General features: G+C 45.2%; 1 protein-coding gene across 2 annotated transcripts in view; it reads left to right on the forward strand.

Moving 5' to 3' along the window:
- Positions 1–1341: 1341 nt before the first annotated feature.
- Positions 1342–15361, forward strand: part of cast (calpastatin) — a 64994-nt gene continuing 50974 nt past the window's right edge. For both annotated transcript variants that reach the window (XM_080530428.1, XM_080530429.1), the window contains exon 1: positions 1342–1426. In XM_080530428.1, the coding sequence (XP_080386554.1) occupies positions 1352–1426 (75 nt within the window). In that variant the 5' untranslated portion in view covers positions 1342–1351. The remainder of the gene's footprint in view (positions 1427–15361) is intronic.

Here is a 15361-nt window from a genome sequence, read left to right on the forward strand (position 1 = left end):
CCATAGTGCTTTCTCTCTTGCTGCGTAGGCCCACATTTGACAACTCTCTCTGGAATCAGTGCTGAGCTCCCCCTCGCATTAGAACCCTTTTGGGTTTCAGCATTAGAACACTGTTGTGTTTCAGCATTAGAACACTGTTGTGTTTCAGCATTAGAACACTGTTGTGTTTCAGCATTAGAACACTGTTGGGTTTCAGAATTAGAACACTGTTGTGTTTCATCATTAGAACACTGTTGTGTTTCAACATTAGAACACTGTTGTGTTTCAGCATTAGAACACTGTTGTGTTTCAGCATTAGAACACTGTTGTGTTTCAGCATTAGAACACTGTTGGGTTTTAGCATTAGAACACTGTTGTGTTTTAGCATTACGTGATCTTAGAATTATAGGGTTCTATCTCTGTTTATGGTCGTTCAGAGATATTGAGCGTCAAAGTTTTTACATTCCATTATGTTTTGTGAGATGGAACCTTTGTATTTTATTAATTACTAACTCAAAAATGTAAACATTTTAAAAATAACACCACACAGGCATTAATAAACACCTAATGGATCAGATTATGTAAAAAACTCAATTTTGACAAAAATGGAGATAGAACCTTATAATTCTAACGTCACAAACTCTCTCTGAATTCAGTGCTGAGCCCCCCCTCGCATTAGAACACTGTTGTGTTTTAGCATTAGCCACGTGTGGCTGTGTTTAACACAGTCAAGATGGTGGAAGATGAACTTGGTCTCCCTTGGCCCTGGGCCCCACCCTTGTCTACTCCTCTGCACAGTGAGGTAGTCACATTGCACAACTGATCTCCTGACGCCCGGTGTTTGTTTATCAAGGAATGAGGGCGTGTGCTTGTAGATGTGGATTGATTGATCGGTGTTGGTGAGTGTGTATGTGTGCCCTGTTGGGGAGGGGTTTTGTCTTAACAGAAAGTGTTTGTTTATGTGTGTGCGTACAGTACGCGTGCACTATTGCATGAGTGAGTGTTTCCGTGTGTGTGTGTGTGTGTGTGTGTGTGTGTGTGTGTGTGTGTGTATGCGTGCTTCCTGGCCATTTCATTGAGAAGCGGTTCAGATGTATCCCCCCCCAGTCTTTTTTGGAGGGTGTCACATCACAGTCATCAGCCTTCCCTTTTTAGCCCTGCCTCTCACTATAGTCTGCCTCTGGGCCCTCCCCCTTTCCTACTAACCCTGCCCCCTGCTCTGCTCCTAGCTTCCCTCCCCCCCCCTTCTTCGGTCCCCTCCCCTTCCCTGTGTGCTGGGAGCATGCTGTAGCTTACAGGCTACAGCCAGAGTCCACGACCTCTCCATACACATACACACACACACACAGTGAGAGAGAGAGAGAGAGAGAACATGGGCCAGTTGTTCAGCTGGATCCGAGCTCCTCGGGACAACCAGGCCCTTCAGGATGTGGCCGTGGAACAGCAGGTGAGGCTGTAGATGTGTGTGTGTGTGTGTGTGTGTGTGTGTGTGTGTGTGTGTGTGTGAGTGTGAGTGTGAGTGTGAGTGTGAGTGTGAGTGTGAGTGTGAGTGTGAGTGTGAGTGTGAGTGTGTGTGTGTGTGTGTGTGTGTGGCGTGTGCATGTGTTTTTGTGTCGTTGTGTTTGTATGTTGGTCTGTGCAACTTTGAGAGAGTGTCTACGTTCCGATTTGTATGTCAACAGAGTTGGCGTTTGTGTCTCTGTGCATGTAGACATGTCTATGTTTGTGAACGAGAGCTGTTTAATGTGCGTGTGAGTGCGCGCGTGCACGTGTGTGTTTTGTATGTTCAGTAGCAGGCTTATATGGGAAGGCACGTCAGGAGGAAAAGTGTTCTTGGCATTAATCCAAGCGGTTCTCTTCACTGAGCAGGGAGGAGGAGTGCCCAGGCAGCTGGAATGTGAGAGCGTCTCTGTCTGGGAACAACAAGCACGCTCTGTGTGAAGAATGACTGGATATTGACTGTGATATTAAAATATATATATATGTTACTCAGAGAAGGGTGTTGCTTCCAGTTATGTCAGTAGTATGGCAGTACTGTAGGTTGATAAGAAACATTGAAGTGGATGATATAGTTTTACAGAATGGGTTGCTGTGATAGATTTTGTGAATATGTTTGTTGAATAAGTGTTCGTTGTCTGTTGTTGACATTTGCTAACACAATTTGTGATGTTTAAATAAACAGACATTAGACATTTAGGATTTAGCAGACGCCTTTATCCAAAGTGACTTGCAACAAGTTTATTTGTCTAAGTAAGTGAATCATCTAAACATCAGTCATCATCAGAAAAACGAATTTATGCTAGAACCAGGGGCCATCGACTGTCACAATGCTAGAAGAAGGAAGAAATACTTCAAAATAAAAGTTTTATTTACAGTAGAGAAACTGTTGTGGTTGTTGTTTCTTAATCGGTATGGAAGCACAGGAGAAATATCTGAATGCTTAAGCCTTTTATTATTATAGTAACAAATGAGATCAAAAGAGATTAGCAAACGTTTGCAAAGCCCAGAGTCTGAATGATCTGATGAAATTCACAATTGAAGTGTTATATAGACACATGGTCACTCCCATAAGTGTTATATAGACACATGGTCACTCCCATAAGTGTTATATAGACACATGGTCACTCCCATAACTGTTATATAGACACATGGTCACTCCCATAAGTGTTATATAGACACACATGGTTACTCCCATAAGTGTTATATAGACACACATGGTTATTCCCATAAGTGTTATATAGACACATGGTCACTCCCATAAGTGTTAACACATGGTCACTCCCATAAGGTCATGCTGACCTGAAATACATTCTGACCTTTGTTTATTTGTTTATTTAAACGGATCCCCATTAGTCCTCACCATAGTGAGGACTGTTCTTCCTGGGGTCCATGGGTCCATGGAATGTTTCTACAACAGCCTCTGTTACAGTGTAATCAAAGCAGAGATAAAGGAATGTTTATTCACATGGGAAATTGCAGTTTCTGATAAACACAAGTAGGAATTTCCACTACACTGTACAGGGGAGTAGTGAGGATGAAGAGGTCTTTCGGAGGGACAGCTAAGATGTAGCCTGAAGAGATGGAGGTCTTCAGACTACCAGCGGAAGATAGGTAGTGACTCTGCAGTCCTGACAGCAGTGGGGAGCTTGTTCCACCAGTTTGATGCTACAGTTTTACTGGGTGTGTGTGTGAGAGAGAGAGAGTGAGAGAGAGAGAGTGTGAGGGAGTGTATATGTTTGTTATCAGAGTGTTTATGTTATTAATGGTACTGATCAATGTGTTTTAAGGATGGACCTTGAGGAGCGTGTGACCGTGGTGTTCTGCAGGCTCAGATGTGTTTTTGGGAGATGGGTTCTTGGCGCTGCCTGGTCCTTGTTCACATACTGACGGTGCACTCTGCCATCCCAGCTCAGCATCATCTGCAACGCTCGTCTGTGCCTAGAGCAAAAAAACACCAACTTCATACAATTGACTGACAAGTTGATTGCATGGCAATAACAAAAATATGATTATATATTATCATATCCCAGACCTGGGTTAAACAGTATTGGAAATGATTTCAGATGCTTTAAACATTTACTTGAGCCCGCCCACAGTGCCATGTGGGTGGGGTTTTTACTTTTGCAACCTTTTCATTGGTTGAATTGCACCAGGAAATGATTTCAAATACAATTTGAAGTTGAACCCAGGTCTGCTGTCATCAGACAGACAGGAAATGAAATCACAGGGGAAATATTTGTGTTTGTGCACATCAACGCGTTGCATTTAAAAATGACAGATGGTGGTGCATAATGGCTACCTAGTTAATGTCCTCTAGAGACATCGTCTGCATGCTTTCTGTCAAACATATATGTCAGCAGCTGGGTGAGTGGAGAGGGGAATCTATACAGTAAACAGGGTGTCATGGGTGACACGGGAGACTTGTTTTTCACAGACTGCTGTCAAATGTATTTTGTATATCCCTCTACATAATAATAATAATAATAATAATAATAATAATAATAATAACTTTAATTTATATAGCGCCTTTCAAAAACCCAAGGACACTTTACACGAGAATGAAACGGACAGACAAAACAGAAAACAAACAAAGCAAAAACTAAAACAATGACTAGTTGGCCTTGGAGAACAGATGTGTTTTGAGGGCTAGTTTGAAGGAGTCCAGGGTGGGGGCGTTGCGGATCACTATGGGGAGGGAGTTCCAGAGAGTAGGTGCGGCCACGCTGAAGGCTCTGTCCCCAAAGGTCCGTAGGTTGGTGCGGGGGGTGGATAGCAGGCCCATGTCTGCGGACCGCAGGTTTGGTAGTGTTGACATGTTTGGTAGTGGTGACATGTTTGGTAGTGTTTGGTGGTGTTTGGTAGTGTTGACATGTTTGGTAGTGTTTGGTAGTGTTGACATGTTTGGTAGTGGTGACATGTTTGGTAGTGTTGACATGTTTGGTAGTGTTTGGTAGTGGTGACATGTTTGGTAGTGTTCGGTAGTGTTGACATGTTTGGTAGTGGTGACATGTTTGGTAGTGTTGACATGTTTGGTAGTGTTTGGTAGTGTTGACATGTTTGGTAGTGTTTGGTAGTGTTTGGTAGTGTTGACATGTTTGGTAGTGTTTGGTGGTGTTGACATGTTTGGTAGTGTTTGGTAGTGGTGACATGTTTGTTAGTGTTTGGTAGTGTTGACATGTTTGGTAGTGTTTGGTGGTGTTGACATGTTTGGTAGTGTTTGGTAGTGGTGACAGGTTTGGTAGTGTTTGGTAGTGTTGACATGTTTGGTAGTGTTTGGTAGTGTTGACATGTTTGGTAGTGTTTGGTGGTGTTGACATGTTTGGTAGTGTTTGGTGGTGTTGACAGGTTTGGTAGTGTTTGGTAGTGGTGACAGGTTTGGTAATGTTTGGTAGTGTTGACAGGTTTGGTAGTGTTGTTGTGGCCCACGTGCTCTGTGTTACATACATCAGTATGTTCTGGGTGAATGGAAATGGGTAACATATACCCTGGGTAACATATACCCTGCGGTTATTTCTTGAGGAATTAGGTCTGTGTGTGTGTGTGTGTATGTGTGTGCGCGTGTGTGTGTGTGTGTGCGCGCGCGCGCGTGTGTGTGTGTGTGTGTGTGTTCGTTTGTGTGTGTGTGTGTGTGTGTGTCCTCTGGAGTGTGCATGCTTAGTCCAGCACATATTATGCATTTGTTTTCCACTTCCCTTTGTATGTGTACTGGGTCTATGTGTGTGTTTGTATGTGTACTGTTGTGTCTGTGTCTATGTGTGGGTTTGTGTGTGTACTGTGTCTGTGTGTGTTTGTATGTGTACTGTGTTTATGTGTGTGTTTGTATGTGTACTGTGTCTATGTGTGTGTTTGTATGTGTACTGTGTCTATGTGTGTGTTTGTATGTGTACTGTGTCTATGTGTGTGTTTGTATGTGTACTGTGTCTGTGTGTGTGTTTGTATGTGTACTGCGTCTGTGTGGGTTTGAACGTGTACTGCGTTTGTGTGGGTTTGTGTACTGTGTCTGTGTGTGTTTGTGTGCATCAGAAAGCCATGGCATTTCTCGCTTCACTGGCAGCATGGCAGCAAGTTCAACTGCTTATCCAATCATCACGGTCAGTGGCTTCCCACACGGCGGTTATATAAAAGCACCTCTGGGATGGTTTCCAGACTTTGGGGCATACCTGAGAATGTGTTTCAGCAGAGCGTTGAATACATTATATAACGGCTTTTCATTCCTGCAGTACATTTGTTCTCCTGTCTATTGTCATCTGTCATGGTTGAGGAGAACCTTGGCTCTGACTCAAACCTGATTCAAATATTCATCAAATGGGCTCCTCTGTTTGTCTCCTTCCCTTCATGAACACGGTTTCCGCACTCTATCGCCTCCACTTGTGGCCTTCTATTCGGTTGTTAAGTCGTGACGTGTTTCCGGGTCCAAAGTTGGCTGAGGCGCTCTCTTCGAAATGCCTCAATAATAATAATAATTCATTATATTTGTATAGTGCTTTTCCGAGGCTCAAAGACGCTGACAAATATGATATATGATGATGGGAATGTGCTGTGTCCCTTGTTGTATGAATAGATCCGAGTCTAAAAAACGTTTGAACTGTCATTCTACCACTTTAGTACACTGGTACTCTGGTGCAGGGAATTTCTGGTTTGGACCCGGAAATTGCTAAACGTCACGTTTGACGTCAGACTTAACAACTGAATACAGTAAGAATAGCAGAGGATGGTAGAGGGAAAGAACCGTTAGGAAGGACACTATCGATGTTTGTTCTCAAAGTTTCATGGATAGGAAGTGTCCTGAGTTCTCACACACTCGCAGTGGAGTGGTAAAATGATATCATCATGAAGCTGCTCAGTATTAGCTTCCTCGTAAACATGGAAAAGTTGTGTGTGTGGGGGGGGGGGGGGGCGCTAGCAATGAAATGCTAACCACCGCCTAGCAAGCTAGTGAACATTATGAGCTAATTCCTAGATGACAATTTCACATCTAACCATTATTGTTAATGAGATGAAGGGACGGGGGAAGTAACAGACAGGTAGAGCAAGGGAAAGGGTTATTATGGGGCAGGAAGTTGGATAGAGAGGATGAGAGAGTGAGAGAGAGTGAGCGAGAAAGACAACGGTCATGTGTTGGTAGAAATTACCAGGTGGTAATTTGATGTGGGTGTGCACAGTGTGGTCATTGACACTCATGCGTTGAGTAGTATGGACGTATGTCAGTGTTGGGTAGTATGGACGTATGTCAGTGTTGGGTAGTATGGACGTATGTCAGTGTTGGGTAGTATATAGGTATGTCAGTGTTGGGTAGTATGGACGTATGTCAGTGTTGGGTAGTATGGACGTATGTCAGTGTTGGGTAGTATGGACGTATGTCAGTGTTGGGTAGTATGGACGTATGTCAGTGTTGGGTAGTATGGACGTATGTCAGTGTTGGGTAGTATGGACGTATGTCAGTGTTGGGTAGTATGGACGTATGTCAGTGTTGAGTAGTATGTAGGTATGTCAGCGTTGGGTAGTATGTACGTATGTCAGCGTTGGGTAGTATGTATGTATGTCAGTGTTGGGTAGTATGGACGTATGTCAGTGTTGGGTAGTATGGACGTATGTCAGTGTTGGGTAGTATGTACGTATGTCAGTGTTGGGTAGTATGTAGGTATGTCAGCGTTGGGTAGTATGGACGTATGTCAGTGTTGGGTAGTATGTATGCATGTCAGTGTTGGGTAGTATGTACGTATGTCAGGGTTGGGTAGTATGTACGTATGTCAGTGTTGGGTAGTATGTACGTATGTCAGTGTTGGGTAGTATGTACGTATGTCAGCGTTGGGTAGTATGGACGTATGTCAGTGTTGGGTAGTATGTACGCATGTCAGTGTTGGGTAGTATGTACGTATGTCAGGTTTGGGTAGTATGTAGGTATGTCAGTGTTGGGTAGTATGTACGTATGTCAGTGTTGGGTAGTATGTACGTATGTCAGTGTTGGGTAGTATGTACGTATGTCAGAGTTGAGTAGTATGTAGGTATGTCAGTGTTGGGTAGTATGGATGTATGTCAGTGTTGGGTAGTATGGACGTATGTCAGTGTTGGGTAGTATGGACGAATGTCAGCGTTGAGTAGTATGTAGGTATGTCAGTGTTGGGTAGTATGGACGTATGTCAGTGTTGGGTAGTATGGACGTATGTCAGTGTTGGGTAGTATGGACGTATGTCAGTGTTGGGTAGTATGGACGTATGTCAGTGTTGGGTAGTATGGACTTATGTCAGCGTTGGGTAGTATGTACGTATGTCAGGGTATGTCAAATAGATGGGGGTTTGGAAGACAGTTGCCTTCTCAGTACTCACCTGCATTTACAACACATATTATGCTTGTTGTCTTGTTGCTTGACACACATGTTAGTGTACTGTATGGTTTGTCAATGTGCCTGTGCTTAATATGTTCTTTGAAGGTATCACCATAACGGCATGGGCATTCTTGGGTGTATTAGTGGCCTTAACACTTCAAGAGCTCTGGTGGTGGGCTGGCGGTCATCTACCGTGCAGACCTCCCAGTTAAAGAGCTGCCAGTTCCCAACACCGCCTCATCTGAATGTACAGCGTTCACACTGACTGGGCCTGCTCCGCTCCTGGTAGTCCTCATCTACCACCCCCCTGATACCTCTGCCTCTGACTTCCTGTCTGATACCTCTGCCTCTGACTTCCTGTCTAAGCTGTCTGACCTCCTCTCCTCTCTCTGATTCATGTCATCATCTACGCTCCTGATTGGCGACTTCAACATACATGTGGACTCCAGTAGCAACAAATTTGCTACTGATTTCCTGTCACTCCTGGACTGCTTTAACATCACCCAGCATGTTCAGGGCCCCACCCACAAGAGAGGTCACACACTTGATCTGATGTGCTCCACTGGTACACCCCCCTCCCATCTACAGTGCCTGGATTTAAAGATACCCGGCCATCATGCCATCCTTTTCACCGTCCCCATCTCCCTGCCAAGGCAGCATCCACAGCGCAGCACCATTGCGTTCCGCAATATCAAATCAGTGAGTGCACTAGACCTGTCCAGCCTGATAACCACCCACATGGCCTCGGCTCCCACTGAGGCCACGGTGGACGGTCTAGTAGCCCACTACGACGCTGCCCTCTCCCTCAGCCTGGACACTCTCGCCCCTCTCAAAACCCGGACTGTCTCCTTCTCCCGCCCTGCCCCCTGGTTCACCAGCGAACTTTGTTCCATGAAGGCCGCTGGACGCCGGCTGGAGAGGCTTCACAACAGGACTGGCCTCACCGTCCATCTTCTGACCTATGAAGACCATGTGAAGTCCTACCGTGAAACCCTCTCCCAGGCCAAGGTGCAGTACTACTCAACTCTCATCGGCTCCCAGCTAACCCATCCCAGGTTACTGTTCACCACCATCAACCGCCTCCTCCGCCCCCCTGACATCTCCCAACCTGCAGGTGCCTATAACCTCTGCTCTGAGTTCCTGGACTTTTTTCAGAGTTAAGTGGACTCTATCCATCAGCAGCTCCTGGCACCTGCACCTGACCCTCCCCCCCACACTCAGTTCAGCCTCAGGGTGCTGCCCCCTCAGCAACATGCCTCCCCCCCTGCAGTCTCTCCTCCTTCTGCCTGGTGGATGCCCCTCCGGTTGCTAAGTTGGCCTCTAAGGCCAAGGCCTCCACTGCTCCCTGGACCCCATGCCAACTGCACTAGTCAAGGCCTGCCTACCCACCCTCTGCCCCCTTATGGTTGATATCATCAACACCTCACTGCAGTCCGGTACAGTTCCCTCCAGGTTCAAAACTGCCTCAGTAACTCCCATTCTCAAAAACCCCAGACTGGACCCCAATGATCTTAACAACCACCGGCCGATCTCCAACCTTACTTTTCTCAGCAAAATCCTGGAAAGAGCAGTGGCAGACCAACTCCACCAGCACATGTCCAACCATGAGCTCTTTGAGATCCTTCAGTCCGGCTTCAAAACACGGCACAGCACAGAGACCGCCCTCATCAAGGTCACCAACGACCTCCTCATTGCTGCCGTAGCCCGCCGCATCAGCCTACTCATCCTCCTTGACCTTTCAGCAGCCTTCGACACCATCTAATAATAATAATAATAACTTTAATTTCTATAGTGCCTTTCAAAAAACCCAGGGACGCCTTACAATTCTATTTTCTAATTCAATTCTAATCTCCCACTCAACCGCCTATCTGACCATCTAGGCCTCACCAGTAGGGTCCTTTCCTGCTTTCAGTCATATCTCACCAACCAGAAACAGTTTGTCACGATCAATGGTTCCAGCTCCCCCCCAGTCCCAGGCATCCATGGTGTTCCTCAGGGCTCTGTGCTCGGTCCACTCCTCTTCTCTATCTATATGCTCCCACTCGGTCAGATCATCCGCCGCCATGGACTCAATTTTCACTGTTACGCTGATGATACTTAGCTGTATCTCAACACCTCACCACCCCCCCCCCCCAGTCACTCATCAACTGCCTTAAAGAAATAAAAAACTGGATGACTACTAACCTACTCAAACTCAACAGCAAGAAAACAGAGCTCATGGTTGTGGCACCCCCGGCACTGCTCGAGAAGGTTGGAGATCTCGTCCTCCAGGTGGATGGCTGCTCCATCCCCTGAAGTCCGCAACCTGGGTGTCATTCTGGATTCCACTCTCTCATTCCAATCACATATCAAATCCATCACTAAATCCGCCTTCTTTCACCTCAAGAACATCTCCAGACTCCGGCCATCTCTGTCAGACTCCGTCACAGTGACACTCATCCATGCCTTCATTTTCTCCCGCCTGGACTCAGGGTTTTTCCTGGCTCAAAATGAGGCGGAGGTGGTACCAGTGGTGTTTGACATCGGGGGGGACCCATGAAGCAGCGCTGTCTGGGGGTCCTTAAATGAGCATCAAACACTTAATTTATTTCATTCTGGTGAATTGATATGCACCAATTTGTGCCCTTTCTGCATCAATTTATGGTGGAAATGTCATTATTTATGTAAAGGAAAACACAATATTCAGGCACCAGATGAACATTCAAAATATAATGTAATATAATGCAATATGAGGCTCTATGACATTCTGTACTTTCAAATATGTATTCTCCTTGAGCAGTCAACATGAACTATCAGCTATTTCGCTAGCAAAAACGAAAGATAACTTATTTGCGAAACAGCGCCCCCGCCACCACGTCGGCTCAGTGCCGCAATTGCAGTTAGAAATTACAGAAATCCACTGAGTGCAGAGCTTGTAGAAAATATGACCGTCAGAGTTTTGTCGAAAGCTGGAGGCGGCTAGAAGTATGACGGAGGCGGCCGCCTCATAATTCTCTATGCAGGAAAAACCCTGGGACTATTGTAATGGAGTCCTGTACTTGCATCACTCCGCTGCCAGGGTTCTCACCCGCACCAAGCCCTGGCAGCACATCACCCCCATCTTCGCATGTCTGCACTGGCTCCCGGTCAAACACCGCATCCAGAACTCTGAGGTCCTCTAACACGGGCCACCCCGATGTCTGACTCTGCAGCCCACCAAGTCACAAGGTCATCCTTTAAAAAACATATATGTCAGTACCGTTAAGAGATACGTTAATGTGCTCACGTGTTTGCTATAGGGCCTTAAACTTTTCTAATAATAATAATAACTTTTATATGTATAGCACTTCTCCTGCAAATGTTGCAGGAACGTTCATCAACATTTCTACTAACGTTAAGTAGAATGGTGTAGCTTTTGATACAAACAGAATGTTTGAAAGGACGTCCTGAATTACAAGTCTTGCTTTCATTGAAGTCAAAGTCCTCCACAGTTGGGTGTGAACTGACTCCTTGTTTGCCTGAACAGAGCCCTAGGAACAGAACTTGTGATTAGAACACGCCCACCGGCACTGATTTGTTCCCCACCCAAATAACTAATCTGATTGGTCAGTTCCCCGGGGAGGGGTGGAGCCAGGCTTGGCCAAGCACTCAGTTGTCAACAGAGATAAGTGTTACCAGGAGTTACTGAGTGAATCATTCCAATCCAGTAAAAGCATACACACACACACACACACACACACACACACACACAAACTCCCACTCCCACTCACTCACACACTTATACACACACATACTCACATGCACACTCTCTCTCACACATACCCACTCTCTCTCACACATACACACACAAACACACACACACACACACACACACACACACACACATACACACAGTTAATATTACGTAACAGGGGTTTGTTTTAGAAAGGGGTTTTCCATCACCACGCCCCCTCCCTTCCCCACCAATACAGTAGCATGAAGACATCAGCTTACATATTACCTGTGGCCAATGCATTCTGCTACAGAAGTGTCAGTCTCAGCAAACAACTCACCTGGGTGTGTGATTGGCTGGGGTGAGAACGTTCTCCAGTTCTGCATGTCTGCAGTGGTTGTGGATGTGGAACATATCAGAATGTCCTTGTTCGGCTTGAATTGACTCTTCGTCTTTGTCTCCTATCTGGGTGACACTTCTGGGTGTTGTTGTCGATACTTTGACTGATGACTGAACACCCCTGTTCTTCGTTGTACTACCCTTGTGTCTTTGACATGGAAACGCTTCCAGTTCAAACCACATGGTGGTAATCTGACCGTGCTCCTGTTTAACGAAGCCTCTGGGACACGTAGTTAGTCTAGAATCATATACTGAATTGAAGTCATGTTTCTACTGAATGTTGTAATGCTTTGCTAAACCCAAGGACGCTTTACAACTCTGCAGGAAATGGTCAGACAGACAAAACAGAAAACAAACAGAACAAAATAGAAACAGTGACTAGTAGTAGAGGCTGTTAGACCAAAATATAGCGCGTTGACTTCAGTTCATGCAACAAATGTCCCCTTTGGCATGCAAGTACCTTAGGGTGAAAAACTTTTATCCAAAGACACAAGTGAGATCTGCTTTTTTTTCAAAATGGCCACCAACAATGCATCAGAGCCCATTGGCAATTACCACACCCCATATATTTGCTACTGTTATAGCTATAATTACACATTTTGTGTCAAACTGTACATTTGTGGGGTCAGGGAATCCAATTAAAAAGGTTTCAAGGATGAAAACAAGGTGATCATCAAGGTGATTTTCCAAATATTTTATTTTAAATTGTTTTAAGAGGTCCAGTTACTTGCATAATGTTACATGTGTCCTTTAGTAGCATTATTTTTAGACCAATCAGGTGCAACCTAAGCAAGTCAATGTGTACCAGTGGCTGTGACAAATGTTCCAGATGTGACAAAAATGTTGAGATGACAGAAATTTGAGATGAACACATGAGGTTGGTATAACTTTATTATTGATTACAGACCTTTCTAATGTTATCTCCCCATGAAGCAGGCTTTTACAGGTTTGTTCTCAAACTTCTGTGAAGCAGATCCGATCCCTCCCATGCTAAGGTCATTCCTACACATGCTTCTTGATGGATCAGGTATTGATCAGCCACCTCCTGGACCTGAGAAGTCCCAGGTGGCAACATCCACTGGGCAGCAAATCATTTTCAACTCCGTAAGACACAGATCCAAGAAGCCTGACAGTGTTTCTCAGCATAAAAAAGAGAAGGAAACGCCAGCATGGCTATATCTGGCAATGAAACTACACCTTCAAACTGGCAGCAGACATTTGGTGGAGGCCATGCATAATCGAGGACTATGTGTGTCATATCACCGCTTGGAAATATACAGCACATACATCGCCAATTCAGTGATCAATCACTGGGAACAGATTGGTGTGGTACAACAGCAGCATCAGCCCTCCATGGAACATGCATCAGCATTCAGCAGCACTTCTCTTCAGAGAGCCACTTCTCACTGACATCCTAGATCCAGCTATGATGGGGAAGAAGGGTGTGAAAACTTTGACAGCTTGCTACACAACCATGGATCTAGATGTTTCACTGCCAACTGATGAGGTATTGTATGTACCTGCCCTAAATACCAACAGCCATCCTCATCCAGCCTCCCGTCCTCTCATCAACATCCTTGAAGGTTACCAGTGGCTGGAGAGAGTCAGAAACCTTCTAGGGAAAGAGAACCTTGAATTATCTAAATCCAGATCAGACACCAGTCATGGTAGCTGATCAACCACTGTGCACCCTGGCCAATAAACTTCAGTGGAAGTTCCCCCAGACAGAGCTTGGTGAGGATTATTTCCTGGTAACATTGGGGCCAATGCATACAGAGAAGATGCTGTGGAGTGTGTCTGGAGACTGGCTGGAAGGCAGTGGATGGACCAGTGCTTACCAACAGTGGTATCTCAACTAGTGGCAAAGCTCAGTTCTTCATTGGTGTTCACCACATCTGCAGAGCCCGGTACATGCATCAGGTGTCTGTAGCTGCTCTCTATGTGTTCATGAAGCAGGCATATGATCAATACGTGGAGAGGCAACAAATGACAACGAAGAGCTAAGGGGCCTCATCCCTCTGCCCTTTGATGAATGGCTCAAGATGCAGTGTGCCTCACAACCCCAAGCACATTACTGGTTCAAGTCCATGGAGCTGGATCTTCTCATTCTTCAGGTAAGACATGTTCAAGTCACATTCACTCCTTTAACCAATTATTATATTCTTTAGTCAAGAGTACAGCTCTTCCACATTTTCCTAGTGTTTCATATACAGTACTTTTTAAAGTAAGTTTGTGTCAGTTTTAGGGCTGCAACTAACGATTATTTTGGTAGTCGACTAATCTGTCGATTATTTTTCGATTAGTCGCGATTAGTCGTGTGGCTTTTCGCTGCGCGTAAATGGCGACGCAGAAGCATAAATCCGGCTTAACTAGCTATCTAACCTAACGTTACGCCAAGCTACAGCTGCTCACAGAGCTAGTTGATTGGCTAGCTAGCATTGCTGGCTAGACTACAGACAGCTCACGTTAGTAGGCTACGCTTGGCGCTGTTTATCTTACAGACAGCTCGCTGGTGGACTCAACATAATTGAAATAGCATTCACTTATCAAGCATCATTCATGATCATCCACCATGACTACCTGGTATTTTAATAGCGACCACCCCTCACTTCATTTCATCTCGCGTTCTCCTGGCTTCAACATGGAAAACCCCTGCTACGTAACGTTACATACAAGCGCCTCTGTCTGTCACACGCGTGCCACAGGGCAAATAAATTAATAGCACAAACGCTCATAGCATGTACAGCCCTGTCCATGAGACGTTGTTTTCCAACATGTAACAGTAAAGCTAACATAAACATTACAAACCTAACAATATAACGTTAGCCAGTTGGCTAACAACGTTAGCTAAAACTTACCCAGCTGATTCTTGCATGGCTCCCGTAAAAAAAAAAATAAAAAAAAATAATTGTAACTTTTTTTATATACGATTAGTCGACACTAAAATTTCACGTCGACGAGTTTTTATGATCGACGTCGTCGATTATGCCGACTAATCGTTGCAGCCCTAGTCAGTTTGTCACGTCCTGTCGCTCAGCAAACTTCTCCCTCTACATGGAGACACTTGATTCGCTGATGCCATGGGTATTTGCACTGGAACATACCCACTATGCCCGGAACCTGCCCATCCATCTCCACGATATGGCAACACTAGAAGGGCGACATCCTGCTCTGTTTGTGGAGTTCCAAAGTGGTCACTTCATAGGGCAGAAGTCAAGGTGAGCATTATCCATGATCCCTCATGACCAGATGCATGAGCAACTCATTGATTTGCTCAAGAGTCATGGTGGCGTCATAGAGAACCTGGATGACCTAGACACAGTTCACGGAGAGCAGATTGTTCGCCTTGAGCTGGCACGCCTAGTCCAGGAATTTGAGGGTACAAAGAAGTCAGAAGAACAGAGGCACCATGAACAGTATCCAACATTTCAAGCTGTCTACAAGGTAATTTTCTGATTTATTTCAAA

Source organism: Nansenia antarctica (assembly GCF_963989245.1).
Source record: "Nansenia antarctica genome assembly, chromosome: 4".
Classification (NCBI taxonomy): domain Eukaryota; kingdom Metazoa; phylum Chordata; class Actinopteri; order Argentiniformes; family Microstomatidae; genus Nansenia; species Nansenia antarctica.